The sequence below is a fragment of the Prionailurus bengalensis genome, chromosome D3 (genome assembly GCF_016509475.1).
Source record: "Prionailurus bengalensis isolate Pbe53 chromosome D3, Fcat_Pben_1.1_paternal_pri, whole genome shotgun sequence".
In the NCBI taxonomy this organism is placed as follows: domain Eukaryota; kingdom Metazoa; phylum Chordata; class Mammalia; order Carnivora; family Felidae; genus Prionailurus; species Prionailurus bengalensis.
This window is the reverse complement of record NC_057356.1, coordinates 40,086,925-40,101,753: the sequence shown is the minus strand read 5'-3', so window position 1 is coordinate 40,101,753 and position 14,829 is coordinate 40,086,925. Positions and strand designations below refer to the sequence as shown.

Sequence of the window (14,829 nt, the reverse complement as noted above, 5' to 3'; positions counted from 1 at the left end):
CTGCTCTCTACAACTGAAGAGCCATGAGAGTGCCAGTTAGTTTCTCGAGGCCTCAGTTTCCTCCTTGTAAGCGTGATTTTGGGGTCGTCTCCCATTCCCAGTTACATAATAGCTACCTAAAAAAATCGGGGAAGAAAAGACAGGAAAGGAAGAAAGAGAAGAAGGAAAAGAAAGGAACAGGAGAAAACACAGCTAAGCCCCATTCTCTCTGCTCAGTAGGATGCAGGGGATGGGATGTGTGTGTGAAAAGTAGGAACCAGTACAATTAACCTCACATATCTGATTTCCGAGGGTTACTGCAGTAAGATCGGTGAAGGACGTTATTAAGGTCTTGCCTAGCATGCGAACGGTCTTCTAGGGAGATCCATAATATCACTCTGGGAGATGGGGTGATATTTATGAGGACAGGGCACAGAGGACAAGCAAGGTCAGTCTGGAGGAGAAATGAGGATGTAGTTTCCAACTTCCTACCATGGAGCAGGAATTGGTTATCTCGATTTACCAATGGAAATCTAATAAATAACAGTTGGCTTTGGGATTTTTTTTTTTTAAAGCAGCATGAAAAGTCAAAATATGTATTTTTAAAGAAGCGTGAAAGCTCATAGGAGACATTTTTGATCGATTGTTCAGTTCATGAGATCATCTGGCGTGAAATAAAGTGTTTCTTTTTCTGTGCAGTGATTGCATAAGCCAAATATGGCAGGGCGACCTACACGATAATTTTCGGCCTATGGATCTGATTTTTTACAAGCCTCACCACACACCCCTCACAGAGGGTTCTTGTTTTTGGTGGATTTGTTTCACCTCCTTTATGAAAGCCTTCAAGAGAAGGCAGCAAGCAGGAAAATCAGCTATTTATAGGCTTTTTTTTTTTTTTTGACGAAAAGTGTCTGCTCAGCGTGCCATGGAACACTTCCAAGAGGTGGGAGAACAGGAAACTATCTAAAATCAACTAGAAGGCTGGAGGAGTGTTACGGGGGAAAGATTCTTACAGGGGAATCATTTTCAGAAAGCTTAGGTTTCATTTGCAAACAAATGACAGTTACTTTCACCGACACCCCCTGAGTTACCAAAGAGCCCGCTAAACTTGTACTAGTTGAGGAAAGAAGAAGAAGAAGAAAAGACATGACTTCCCCAGAGATTATAAGCAGCTGGGATTTTTAATGGAACTTTAAAGGAGCGCCACTCTCTGTATCTATTGACTGCCGGAGGGGCCACAGGTCAGACCAGTGCGCATGTAGAACAGTTTGGCTGGTAGGTGGCCTTTGTGTAGCTGGCTTCAGAGGGTGGGGAGGATTAATCTGGGACTTTGGGCATGAGCAAGGAAGACAGACGGACCAGGGCCTGTTGTTACTGCTAGCAGAGGAACTCCCACTTCTCAAAGTTGCTCCGCTGGGAACACTCCTCGGAAAACCTGGAAGAGTCGTTACGGGAGGCAAGTGGCTAGAGCCCCCTCGTAGACAAGCTTCCACAGCCATTGCTGTGAATGAAACTCGTCCTGTTGAGTTAGCCAAAGCTGCCCGGAATTAGGCGGTCTTGACAGACTGAAGACACGAAAGCAAAAGCAGGTCTTCTCTGAAGCACCTAAAGCTTCGGGAAGCCAGAGGAAATGCGTTCCGTTGGCAAATATAAGCCATGGGAAAACCTGACCCGCTGAGGCTGGGCTATCAAAAGATCGACCCTTGGTGATCTTTTCATCTGCAGGCAAAAGCCTCATGTGTTTCGTTGGAACACGGATGAAGAAGCCTTAAACGTCCACTGGGACACTGGGAGAGGGCTTTCCTTTATCAGAAAATCAGATATGCTCGTCCTAACCCTGGTTTAATAAAAGTTGGGTGCGGCAAAATAGAAGACAGTGGTAAGGTACGGGGAACACATGAAGAAGCCGTGAAGCATTTTGATATCGGAAGGTCTGGAAACTCAAAACATTTCACACTATTTTTTCCCACATTAGAAATTAATTTTTTCCCGAAGACCTGAACGAACATAGGACTCATATCATTAGGCCCATTTTACAGACACAGAAATGGAAGTACAGATGAAGGGAGACCAAAATCATGTTGGAAGTCAGCAGCAATAGTAAAATTAATGGAACGCCGAAGCCCGTGTTTTCATCTGTTAGACTCTACTGCCCCCTTCAGTAAATAAGATGATAAATGTAGGCTGATAGTTCCCTAGAGTCGGGTTAAAGTGTGGCTCTTAGGTTGATCTCGGTGTGGGAATCACCCAGCACTATAGAATCAAACTCTCTTGGGTTGACGTCAGAAATCTTTATTTTATAGACACTTTAAAGGTGATTCTTGCGCACACAAAGTTAAGGAAACATCACCCTAAATATTCAACGATGGGGCAAGTGGCTACATGTACATATGATTCTATACATATGGCCACAGCTTTGTTAACAATTTTTTTTAATGTTTATTTAGTTTTGAGAGAGGGATACAGAGTGCGAGTGGGGGGTGGTGGCAGAGAGAGAGGGAGACACAGAATCTGAAGGAGGCTCTAGGCTCTGGGCTGTCAGCACAGAGACGGATGTGGGGCTCGAACTCGTGAACTGTGAGATCATGACCTGAGCCGAAGTTGGACACTTCGCTGACGGAGCCACCCAGGTGCCCCTATGGTAACAATTTTCATACTAGGGAAGGTAAGGTGGGAAGTGTGGATGCTTGCTACCAAGATAGTGTAAGACACCAGAGAGAAGTACGTTGGGCTCTGAGTCCCAGGGCTCTGAGTGTAGTGCTTAAAGATTACATATCCAAACATGGGGCATGTCTGCCCCATTTGCCCTCCTTTGGTACATGAGTCACTCATAATGAAACCACAGAGACACAGGAGGGACCAATGGGGATAATAGGAGAAATAGACCTATTTCTATTTTTTAGAAATTAAAAATATACCACTCTGCCCTTGGTAACCACAGAATTACAAATTGCAGGTAATTATTTAGTTACCAACAGTTTTCATCACTTGTAAATCTTTTAGGCCACAAACATGATGCAGATCTCACTTTGAGATCAGTTCTTTTTTCCCTTTGCCTCCTTGTGCCTTGACCTCACTGCCTTAAAAGGATGTAGTAAGGCTGGATAAGCTATTCCTTGAAAAGGGCCTTAAAGGTTTTCACAAATGTGTGAAACATCGTGGGGAAAAGAACAGGGCTGTCGCTGGGCAGCGAGCCTGCTGGTCTCAGGAAGATCGTTTCCTTTCATTGTTGTTGGATGTCTCTTTGTAGGACAGGTTTTTACCCTCATACCAGTGAAGCAAGACATCCCTAACTGGTTTCTACTAATGGTCCGAGGTGAAGTTCAATATCATCATTGTAAAGGCAAAGTAATGAGTTTTCTAGTGAGAGCTTTGGGAAAGCTGATCCCCCACTCTGTGGTCATTCTTATACGGATATCGTGAAATTGTGTGGCTAAAATGGATCTTATGTCATGAATCAGAGATCAGAGAAAGCATACACATACAAATGCAAATTCTGAAGTATGAGCCCAGGGATGTTTATGCAGATGCAATGTGTTATGTGTGGACCTGTACACATGCATACTACAGACAGTAACTCTGGACTCCACATAATTCTGCTTCATAGACAGTTCTGTGATATCAAAAGACTGAATCTGTGGGAAATTTCCTAGTTCTGTGAGAACAATGAGTAGAAACTTCGCCTGAGAGAATAGTGACTTAATGTACACGAAAGAAAAGACCTACCTGTCTAGAAAACTCATTTTGCAAATGTAATTAGAAGTCTCTTTATCTTGGAAATGGAAACAAGGTAGGGCATGTTGCTTAACTTTAGGGAAAAAAAAAAACACGTCAGTTTTTAAAGATAGTTTCACATATTCTTACACTGAAAAGACCGGAGAATCAGAATTTCTTTGGCCATCGGTGTTCTCCAAGGGGGGTGGGGGAAGAGTTAAAAAAAATACCAGAAACAAATAATTGGTCAGAAGCAACAGAAGGAGTGAGACGATATGCTTCTCCTTACACTGTATTCCCTCCTTTACCTTTGTTAATTGTATAACAGCAGTGAATTCATTCTTATATGTTTATCTTTTAGCTAGAGAGAGGACTGGGTTGAAGGAGACTAAATCATTCATTGAGAAAAATCAGAGCACAACCCCCCCCACCCCCATTGCAGTTTCAGTCTAAGAATTTATAAAAAACATTTAAATATGCATTTACAAAATAAAGTAAAAAAATGTTCCCTGTTCCATAATGTGTGTTCCAAGTGGCAGTTACCAGGGGCAGAACCTAATGATAGGGGATGGTCAAGATGATCTTGAGAAGCGGATAAATGAGCTGTGGATGGGAAGTTATACAGCCATGTTATTTTTATCCAGTGGGAAAAGTTATGGATTCAAAGGTTCAAATGAGTAATAAAAATCAGTGAGGTCACATAACTCTTCATGGCTATCATTAATAGTAACCTGGTTTTACCTGAAAAGGCCAATTTTAATTTTTCTCTACCAAGCTACCCCCTGGCAAATGACAGAAACAAATCTGACCAAGAGGTATTATAGTTTGAACCACGTGAAGCTTCTGGTTTCAATTGTTTAGACCTATAAAGATGGAATTTCTCCATGATTCAGTGGGCACAATAACGTACTAAGAGAGGTTGTTGCCTTTGAACTTAAAGCAAAATGGTTAAAACCTAATCTAATCACCAAATCAAAGCCAACTTGGTAATATTGCATGTATTTTTTAGTAGTCCCTATAAAATCTCAAACAAAAGACCAATCAATGTGTTCTACCACTCACAAATCACCGTTCCTGTAAAGTTGTATAAAGCTATGATCTCAAGTAGACAAGAGATTATGGATGAATCTTTCTGTACAGAATATGAATGATTACTTTGAGTTTTTGCTTTCAATTTGCTTCCAAGCAACCTGTTTTCTAAGGAGGATAGAGCATGAGGAAAAAAAGTCCACTGGCCACTAAGAGATCCAGGGCTAGTTTTTCTCTTATTTTGTGCTAACCGGGGGTACGCCTTCCTTTATTAGATTGGACTCTGATTGGAAAACATGTCTTGTGAAACCTTTGATTATGCTAACCAAGCACCTTAGAATAGTGAAATTGCAATCCAAGAATCATGAAGTTTCTTTAACAGCTTTCAGGAAGGATTTCCTATTTCTTTTTTTGAGCTTCCTTCGACTACCACTGACTCTTCTCTCACAGTGCTTTGCCAATTGTCTCCCCCACATCTCCACTATTATTTGGATATGGGCAATAGTGAGAATTAGACTCAGAGAATTACCAGGATTCTGCTAGCTGCACACTTTATTCTACGGTCAAAGTTAGGATCAGACAGGAGCAACCTTATTTTTCTATTAACAAAGAGGACACCTTTACTAAGATCAGTGAAAAATAGGGAGAAGACTGTGCAAGCCAAGTAGGAAATACATTCAAGAATCTTGACACTCCTTGCTGGATTATTAAGGCCACTTAAATTAAAAATAAAGAAAATTATCAGTTCATGTAGTTGACAGGTTTTGTTGTTTTTTTTTAAAAAGGCAGCAAGGAAATATTACAGTAACCAAGTAACCAAAGTCACTAGCAGAATTGCTCAGCACTGTCACACACTTAATATAAAGTCGTTTTAATTGATTTAATATAATTTAAATTGTTCCAAAACAAAAGGAAAGAAAACCTCAGCCGGGGAAGGAAAACTCCCACTAGGCAAAGACTGACATAATCTTGAACAAAATTTCGAAAATTAGTTGTACTTGCACTGAAAAAAATCCTGGGTTCATGCTTGTTATGAATGATTCTTCAGTGTTTTTTTTTTTTGTGTGTGTGTGTGTGGAGTCTAATTTAACCAACAGATAAAAAAGAAAGAAGGAAAGAAGGAAAGAAAGAAGGAAGGAGGGAAGGAAGGAGGGAGGGAAGAAAGGAAGGAAAGGAAGAAGGAAAGAAAGAAAGAAAGAAAAGAAAGAAAGAAAGAAAGAAAGAAAAGGAAAAAAAACAAAAACAAAAACAAAAAACTCCAACCATCCAGAAATTTTAATTTTGCAAAGGAACAGTAAGCATTTAGGATCCTTGCCTGGAAAACAACCGATCACATTTCAATCACTAGCCACGCAATGTCCTCTAATAGAACCTAGCACCTTAGATCAACTGTGTCAATGAAAGATTTTACGAAGCCTCTGTGACACAGATTTGTTAGGTATCCAATATCTCAACCTGTTTCTTACCATCTCTACATGCATTAATTTATTAGCTCTTTCAGTCTTTCTAGCTACTATTTACAGAAGAAATAAATGAACAAAAACTATCCTCCCCCCCACCCCCCCCGGCAAAACCCCCACTCAAACCAAAAACACACTCTCACCAAATACCAAGTAATAAAAGAGTTGTGCCCAAACCTGGTCAGTCCTTCCATTCCTTGAAACTTGCACGCAAACTGAAGAAACCCACTCAGCCTTAAAAAGGTCGATCATTTCTCTCTCCTAAAATTTCATCTCTGAGAGTGGCTTTCTTTCTCCGTCTCTGTCTTGCTCTCTCTCTCCCTCTCTCTCTCTGTGCCTCTACTTCTACCGGGGAGAGCGTTTTGTTTCCCTTTTCCTGTTTCTGCTGCTGGATGAATGCAAAATACATGATTGAAGGGATTTTTTTTTTTTTTCAGGTTAACAGTTGGAAATCTAAAATCTTGCTCTTCTGAATGGCTTTATATGCTAGTCACTCAACACTTAACGTTCGCATAAAGAAGCATATACAGAACCAAGAATCCTGCTTTTCTAAAGCAAAACAAAACAACAACAAAAAGTCCTTTTACTCCTTTGAGCCCATTCTTATTTTATTTACTTAACTATTAGCACTTACCCGGAGATGTGCCATAAATGCTCTATTCCAAATGTATAAAAGCCAACCACATCTCAACTGAGAATTAAACAGTTTTAATGTCTTCAAATCCATGTCCCTGCTCCAAACCCTGATACAGTCACTGGCAGCGGTACAAGATTCTAAACAGCAGACATCTGATTCTTGACATTTAAAAATAACAATATTGGGGGGAAAGAAAAGGGAGTCTTTTTTTTTTTTATTAACTACAAACAGCTTGTGAGTGAGCACATACCACAGTCGACTGTATTAACTGGGTCTTGCAATAATTTCAAGCTACAGGACTTTATTTCTAAATCCACGTCAGACAGAGGCTAAATACCTACAGACTTCTCACTCTCTGTATAACCGTGGCCATGGCCGAAGTTAAATTAATTTCAAGAGATAGTTTTATAAGGAGAAAATCAGGACTTTGCTAGTATTTAGATGCTATTATTGGTGAATACTGATTTAACTTTTGTGCAGTCTTGAATCCAATTAGGGACATATCAATCATTCTGTCGCTTGTCTAAGATGGGTCACATTTCATGTACGTGTATCCTCAACTGTAGGCACAAATAAGAAGTCAAAGGAACACATACATTTGCTACAGAAGAAAACAGGTAATAAAATGAAAATAAAACGCATTTCTTTCGGTTTCTGGAGCACATTTTAGACTTAGATCTGGGATCAAGTCTTAGCTCTTTTACTCACTATCTAAGCATTGCTTGGTAAGCGATTTAATCTTTTGTGCCTTAGTTTAGTCATCTGTAAAACTGGAGTAAATAGTAATACGTTACGAAGTTATTTCAGGTACTAAATGAGATACTGTGTCATTTCTGGCACACAACAGGTATTTGATATATGCCACTTCCTCCCTCTGTTTTATATCTGGAAGGGGTTGGGGTTCGACAAGGTAACTAGAAAAATCCAGGCTATGAAGTCAGATAAATCTGTTCTGACCCTCCATGTTGTCGCATACTGTGCGTCGGTAGGTAAATTACTTAACCTAATTTACTAAATCTCAGTCTCTTCAACTGTAAAATACCACACAGAGTTTTACAGGGCAAATTAGATAATATTGGGAAAACATGTACGTTTGGTAGGTATTTATTAAATGAGAGTTTCCAGGCCTCATAACTCTTAAAAGTCACTCTCATGAGTACTCTTCATATGTAACTAAGGAGTTTAAAAATGTGAACTCAGATCACAGATCTTCTAGACCAAATGCCTCATGTTATGGCAGCGGAAGGAGACCCAGAGAGCTGAGATGATCATTCCAAGCCATATCACTAGGTAGTAAGTGATCACTAACTAGTTAGTGGCAAACAGGGACTAGAACATAGACCCTCTCCTTTGAAGTTCAATGCTTTGTCCACTAAACTTTGTGAGGCTGAACTCAGACACATCTGTAGATCCAGTTTCAACATTAGTTGGTAATTAAGACAATACAACTGGAAAGAACACCCCCCGCACCCCCTACACACACACACTTTTCTTTATTTCCCCACATTTGTTTCTAAGAACGAGCTTGTCAATGAAATTATTCCAGGGGAACTGGCAGGGTCTGGCTACACCTGTTTTTCTGAGAAAAGCTCCAGCAGGACTGCAGAGTCTCTGTTTCCTCTAAAGCAAGGAGAGAGACGGAGAGAATGTCCAGCTTGGGGAGTTTCCTGTTCTCCTTCCCCCCGCCGTGAATGTCCAGCTCCTTCTCCTTCTCCTTCACAGGAACCCTTTAATTTTTGGCACACTGGCTGGGAAGAACATGCTGTTCTACATTTAGTTTATCTGCCAGGCACACTACCTGCTCACACTGAATTTTTTTTCCAGTCTGAAAGTTTCGCACGGAATAAGAACTCAACAAATGTCAATATTTATTAAAGAAGTTGTGCTTTCGAGCTCAGTTTATATTTAAAGGGTTTTACCTAGCTTGGTTCAGCATTAATTATTGCCCAATGTAGGATAGAAAATCTTAAGATTTTTCAGTCTTCCAATAACTTCAGAATTAAAAACAAAGGTCCTCTGGGTAACAAAGTCAGATTAGCTGTTGCTCTGGGGACGACGGGAAGGAAATGGGATTGGGGAAGGTATATATGTGATCCATTGTAATTAATGTTTTATTTCTCTAGTTGGGTTATGTATGACTGAGCATTTGTTTTCTTATTATTTTTCTTTATACCTCTCTGTAAGCCTCAAACATTTCATTATAAAACCGGCTTAGAATAAGGTAAATAACTTCAAAATAGAATTTCCAAATCTTTCTAATATGAGATGTGATAATGCTATGATACTAAATCTCATACTTAAATCTTTAAGCTTTCGTTCTCATTTTATGGAAAAGCTTTTAGTCATAATATGTTTACCCTACAGACTTTCTGTCTCCTGTTCACCATTTTCATGCCCTTGATTCCAGGGAAAGAGCCATTTTGCATGAGGTAGAGATAAGCCTAACTCTTGGGTCTTCAACATATTGGCCATGAGGCTTTAAATCACTTGATATTTCTAAATGTTTCCTCTCTTGTAAAAACAGAATATTATTATATCAAGCTCTCAGGATTATTTTGAAAATTCAGTGGAACAACAAATGCGGAACATTTGCTACAGTATCTGGTACACAGTAGATTTTCAATCAGAATCAGTTTCCTTCTTTCTTTCCTTATCCTTCCACTTTTCACCACTACTGGAGCCTTTACCCATCCTTTCTTCAGGACAGATGTTCTAGTCAAAATACTTTATTCTAGGTGGTGGGTAAGATTGTCACGGTCATTTCTATCAATTAAGTGACTTGGATTTGATCCTACCTCTAAACGAACAGTATAACAGTATAACCCACTAGGCCTTTACCTCTCTCTGAATCTAGTTTTTTATACGCTGAATGGGGAGGTTGGATTAGATGTACTGTTTAGCTCTGAAATTCCATGAATAGGTCTTGATGACTTAACTCATCCAGCAACATTATAGTAAATGAGGCAATACCTCACTTACTTTCAGTGGGAGAAACTGACCACGTGATTGTGTGCTCTTTGTGAAAACACCCACACGTTGGTGGCTTCTGAACGCTGGGATGTCCTTGCCCAGTGACTGCCAGCCTGGCATATTCACAGGGCTTGGTAGAGGCATTCTCAAGGCAGCCAGGTTTGCAAGGAGGAATTCAGAGAGCAAAAAGTTGAATTTCTCAGTGGAAGACTGTTTGTCTTGCATTTCTTCTTCAGATGAGAGTGGGAACTGATTATATCCTGCCTTTGTAGCCCAGTAAAAAGTTTTTTAAAAAGATGGGCGTCCCAGGAGACGAGAGAGGAAAAAAAAAAAGACACCGTGAAAAGGAAAAATCAGAGGGTCCTTCTTAGGGAGGGTTATATCTTGGGAAAAATGACAATACTAGATAGAGGGGTGGGGGCGAGGGAGAGAGAAAGACTCCATGTAGGTTCCGTGAATGGAAGGGTAGTGGGAAAGAAGAAAAGGAGCAGGTTGCCTTGGTTCTGTACGTGTGTGGGATTTACACGCCGACACTAATTGCATTTTATCGTGTGGATGCTTTCCCCCGCTTTTCCTTTTCTTCTCGGTTGTCCCGGGTCTCTGCAGGTGCACTTGTCAGGTCCCCAAACTGGCTCTATCTCTACCTCCTCAGCACCCAGGGCATTATCCCGATTCCCTGGGCTCCGGGGGTGGGAGTGTGGTCAGTGTTGGCGGTGGTGCTAACAATTGTGATGGCGAAGATACAGATCAAGATTCCCCAATAGCTCAAGGCAGAATTTAACAATAATAATCAAAAAACAAAACAAAACAAAAGAAAACAAAAAACAACCAACACAAAACCTCTCGATAGATCCTATTAAACTCTTTCCAGAACTTAAAAGATCATTGTCCACTTTTGTAAAAAGGTGGATTTATTTTAGAATTCTGGGTAGACTCCCCTTTTCTCTGCTCCCTATCCCATGTTCTCTGAGACAAAAGAGGAACCTGAATCATTAATAACGCCGCGCCTTTCTGCAGGCGTGCTTTTCTAGAGTGGTTTTCTACCTCAAGATAAGTGGATGAAGTCGGTGGCAGTTTTGTTTCCTGAGAGGAGCAGTTGGCCAGAGAAATGCCTCACAATTTGCTCAGGTTCATGCAGACAAGACTAGGACCCAGGAGAAAACACCACACAATCAGCCGGTACAATTTCTAAGCACCCATCACTCGACATAAATGGTACCTGAAGGTACTGGCAGGAGCGCTCTTGCTGACAGGACTCTGACTTCACCATGGCCTGGTCCATGTTAACCGACGCTTTCTGGTACACCTCCCTGGCGCGGCTCACGGTCAGGGTGGAGGACCAGGCGCTCTTCTTCAGGAGCGGCGCGTCCAGGTTGACGGGCAGGTTGGCACAGGTGGAGCACTTGACGTCGTTGTTACTCCGGGAGGCCTTGACCGCCTGCTCGCTGATGGTGTTGTAGGCCTCCATGAAGTACTGCGAGGCCGAGCGGTCGGGGCACCTGCCCATGGTCATCACTCCCGAGGGCGCGTGGTAGATGCACACGTCGCCGTCCAGGTTGTCGTCGGAGCTCCACCAGCCCGGGGAGGCGTTGGCGCGGGCCTTGGGGTCGGCGCGCCGCTCCTTGCTCTTGCTGCGCTTGCCGTACCTCCCCGTCTGCGTCTCGTCGGGGCTGGCTTTGCCCCCGTTGACGCTGCCCTTGGACGGCCCCTCCAGGGAGTGCGACTTGGTGAAGAGCTTCTGGACCGAGTGGACCAGGTGGCGGATGCGGCCGGGGCTGTCGCTGCGGTGCTCCACGGCCGTGCGCTTGTACTGCAGCGTGTGGTAGCCATCCCGGCTGAGCGGCAGCTGCCTCTCAAACTGGTCCAGGAGGTTGGCGGGGATGCGGTTGGCCTTGGCGGCCAGCGTGCGGGGCACCAGGGCACACTCGTCCTTCAGCTCCTGCTGCGAGGTGTAGTGCCTGCGCGGGAAGGTGCTGCTGGCCAGCGGGTCGCTGAACGGGCCCACGCACTCGGCCTGGAAGGAGTTCCGCTGAGTGTAGTAAGGGTGGTCGGCCGGGTGGTGCTCCAGCGGGCTCAGCAGGTAGGGCTTGCGGTCCGAGTGGTGCGACAGCGAGTCGCAGGCCGCGTCGCAGGTGACCCCGTGGTGGTGGCTGCGGCTGCCCGATAACCCTTTCATTGCTGATGGGCTGCAGCCTCGGGGGTCATGGACACCCCGTGGTTAGGTTCCACACCCCGTCTTGCGCAGAGACCTGGGGGCAAGGAAGAACAAGAGAGGGCAAAGGGTTAACGCTTGGGTCGGTGAGGAGATGTGGCTCTTTTGAGCGCCGGCTACTGGGTTGGTTTTCTGGCAGAAGAACTAACTCATCGCTGTCCTTGAAAGCCGCTTTAATGCCTTGTTGGAAAGGCTCCAGCATCGGTGTAGGGCAGGGAGAGCCAACTGCAGTCAGGGACCCGGAGGTGGTGGGGGTGGGGGTGGGGGTGGGGGGTGGGGGGGGGTGAAAGCTAGTAAACCCGGAAAAGGAACCTATGAAAATGCTAAATGGTTTTAAAATTATTTGAAAGCAACCCCCCTCCCTCCAGGATTCCGGTAACTGGAGATATCTTTCCTTGGCTTCTCTGGGTTTCGTCTTAACTGTCTGTTAATTGTGAAGCGTGAACCCCCAAAGGGCTCAGTTTCTCTGGGAAGCCTTTGCTGATACCCCTTGCAGAGAGAATTAGTTCCCCTCTGTGTTTCCATGGCATCTAGGGCCACTCTCTCAGCTCCTATGCAATCGTTTGTCTCAGGCATTCACCTGCTACTTTAGTTCCTTCCTCGCAGGCCTGTTTACCTCTCAGTCACCTTTCTAGCCCCCTACCTAGCCCCAAGCCAGCTCTGTAAACACACAGTAAGCGCTCCGTTAATGTAAGTAAAGTAAATATGGGCGGAAAAAAAAATAAGAGAAGCCACTGGTCCCTTATAACTTGGGGGCATACCTTTCTATCTTCTGTCACATGCTTTCTGGTTAGAATTCTGTAGTAACAATCACAGCTCACAAATACCGCCTGTGCCCCACCCCCCGAAACCCAAACACCACAGTAATTAGAATGGAAAACAGTAATGGTGACAAATAAATCAGAGCTGTCGAGGAAAATCTGCCTTTGTCTTAAAAAAAAATTTTTTTTTTGGTGTTTATTTATTTATTTTGGGATAGAGAGAGAGTGAGCAGGGGAGGGGCGGAGAGAGAGAGAGAGAGAGAGAATCCCAAGCAGGCTCCATACTGTTAGCACAGAGCTCGACGTAGGGCTCGATCCCACGAACCGTGAGATCACGACCTGAGCTGAAATCAAGAGTCGGGCGCTTAACTGACTAAGCCACCCGGGCGCCCGTGCCCCTGTATTTCTGTCATTAGAGGGATCAAGAGCTTCCCATTAACAAACAGAGAGCAGTTGAAGGATAAGCTTGAATTGGCTAGTTTGAATATCATGGCATTGCCTTTTCCTGGTTTAAAGGTTTCTGGTTAAATGTTCACAAGTGATAGTGAGATGGCCAAGGGAAAGGCCCTAGAAGTGTTCCCAAGGACACGAAGGACCTGGGCCCGAGGGTCAGCCCTGCTGTTCCACAGGGCAGAGTATTTTCTCTGGGCTCCAACTTCTTTGGTAGCTGACTGAATTCCTATTAATAGCCTGTTTTGTTTGTTTGTTTGTTTTTAAGCTTCTTATAGTACAAAACTTGTCATAATAAGACTTGTCCTGAGAAGCCAGCATGACGATCCAAAATAGCACTAAGGTCATTTCAGATATTCAGACAGGGAGAGATAAACGGTTTAAGTTAAAAACATCCACAACAAAATAAAACACACACACATGGTCTAATGAAGAAAAATGCACACTTTTGACAGGTAAGGTCTTGTCTATCCCATGGGCTGTTTGGTATGTGGGAGCTCCTGACAATGTTGAAAATCTCTATCCAGGGTCTATGCCTCCCCTTTTTTCTCCTCATCTCTCACTTCCTACATAAATGGCTCAGCCAAACTGATGGAGGGTTTTAATCACCAGAGTCTTTTAAAATGGGTTAGCCTACTAAATTATAAGCTCCTTGAGGGTAGGGACTATGGTTTACCCATCCAGTATCCAGCAAATACCTGGCTGATCGTGGGAACTCAGCAAAATATTTATTCGATGAATTACTGCATCAATGCATCAGTGCAAAATTTCTTGGTGTGGTCCAGACTGTGATTCGAGTCATGTGTACTGAGTGGAAATATGACTTGCGGCAAGGGAAGGGTCACGCTCAGGGAAGGGCCCATCTCATGGGCATTCTGGGGACCGGTGGTTTCAGAGTTTGGGAGGAGGCAGGCAGGTGAATATGCCTTCTGCTGCTGTGAGCCTTTGACTGCTGACCCTCCACAGCCCAGCAGAGAACACCCCAGCTCTGGAAATTCTACCTGCTGTGAAGGCAAAGCTGAGGGGCCTGCCCAGCCCTGCCGATTACAGGATGCCTAGACAGAAGACAGTCTGTCTGCAGGGCAGAAAGAAACTGACACCTGAAGAGATAAAAAGGAAAGAAGGACCCATGATACTTGTGTGTCAGGAAGAGCCTGGAAATCAAAACTTGTCCACTGAAGAGAGACTAGTGAAGGAGATTGCTGCATAAGATACTTTGGGCTGCTTTGTATGACGTTATGATCCTACGATCAGGTTGTGGCAAGGAGGGATTTAAGAGGGTTAAATACACGTTTTTGGCAAAATAGCGGTACTAATTTAGATGGAAAAATCCATTGCATGAGGGAGTCTCTCTCTACAAAACAGGTCCTGTTGAAGACATTTTTGCCTTTTAAATATGAACTTAAAGATTAAAAAACAAAAATAACAGCCCAGGAGGGTTATAGTCACATAAAAAGTCTTATGATTACACATAATAGAATCTCAATATATAAAATAGTAATGAAATGATGCCTCAGAATTTCCTTCTGAAGCAGGCGGGTCTTATGTAGATACTTTCTGCTAAGTAAAATGTGAAACTGGCAAGAACTGAAAACATAAATTATACATATTTACTCC

The 14,829-nt window shown here is 43.2% G+C and overlaps 1 protein-coding gene across 9 annotated transcripts in view; it reads right to left on the bottom strand.

Annotated features, from left to right (window-relative positions):
- Positions 1-14,829, bottom strand: part of DLGAP1 (DLG associated protein 1) — a 900,656-nt gene that overhangs the window by 314,227 nt on the left and 571,600 nt on the right. For 4 of the 9 annotated variants that reach the window (XM_043558382.1, XM_043558383.1, XM_043558380.1 and 1 more), the window contains exon 4: positions 11,009-12,038. In XM_043558382.1, the coding sequence (XP_043414317.1) occupies positions 11,009-11,965 (957 nt within the window). In that variant the 5' untranslated portion in view covers positions 11,966-12,038. Of the gene's footprint in view, positions 1-6,353; positions 6,529-6,816; positions 6,941-11,008; positions 12,039-14,829 lie in introns of those variants that run through there. The other 5 variants (XM_043558385.1, XM_043558391.1, XM_043558387.1 and 2 more) reach the window with 3 other exon arrangements.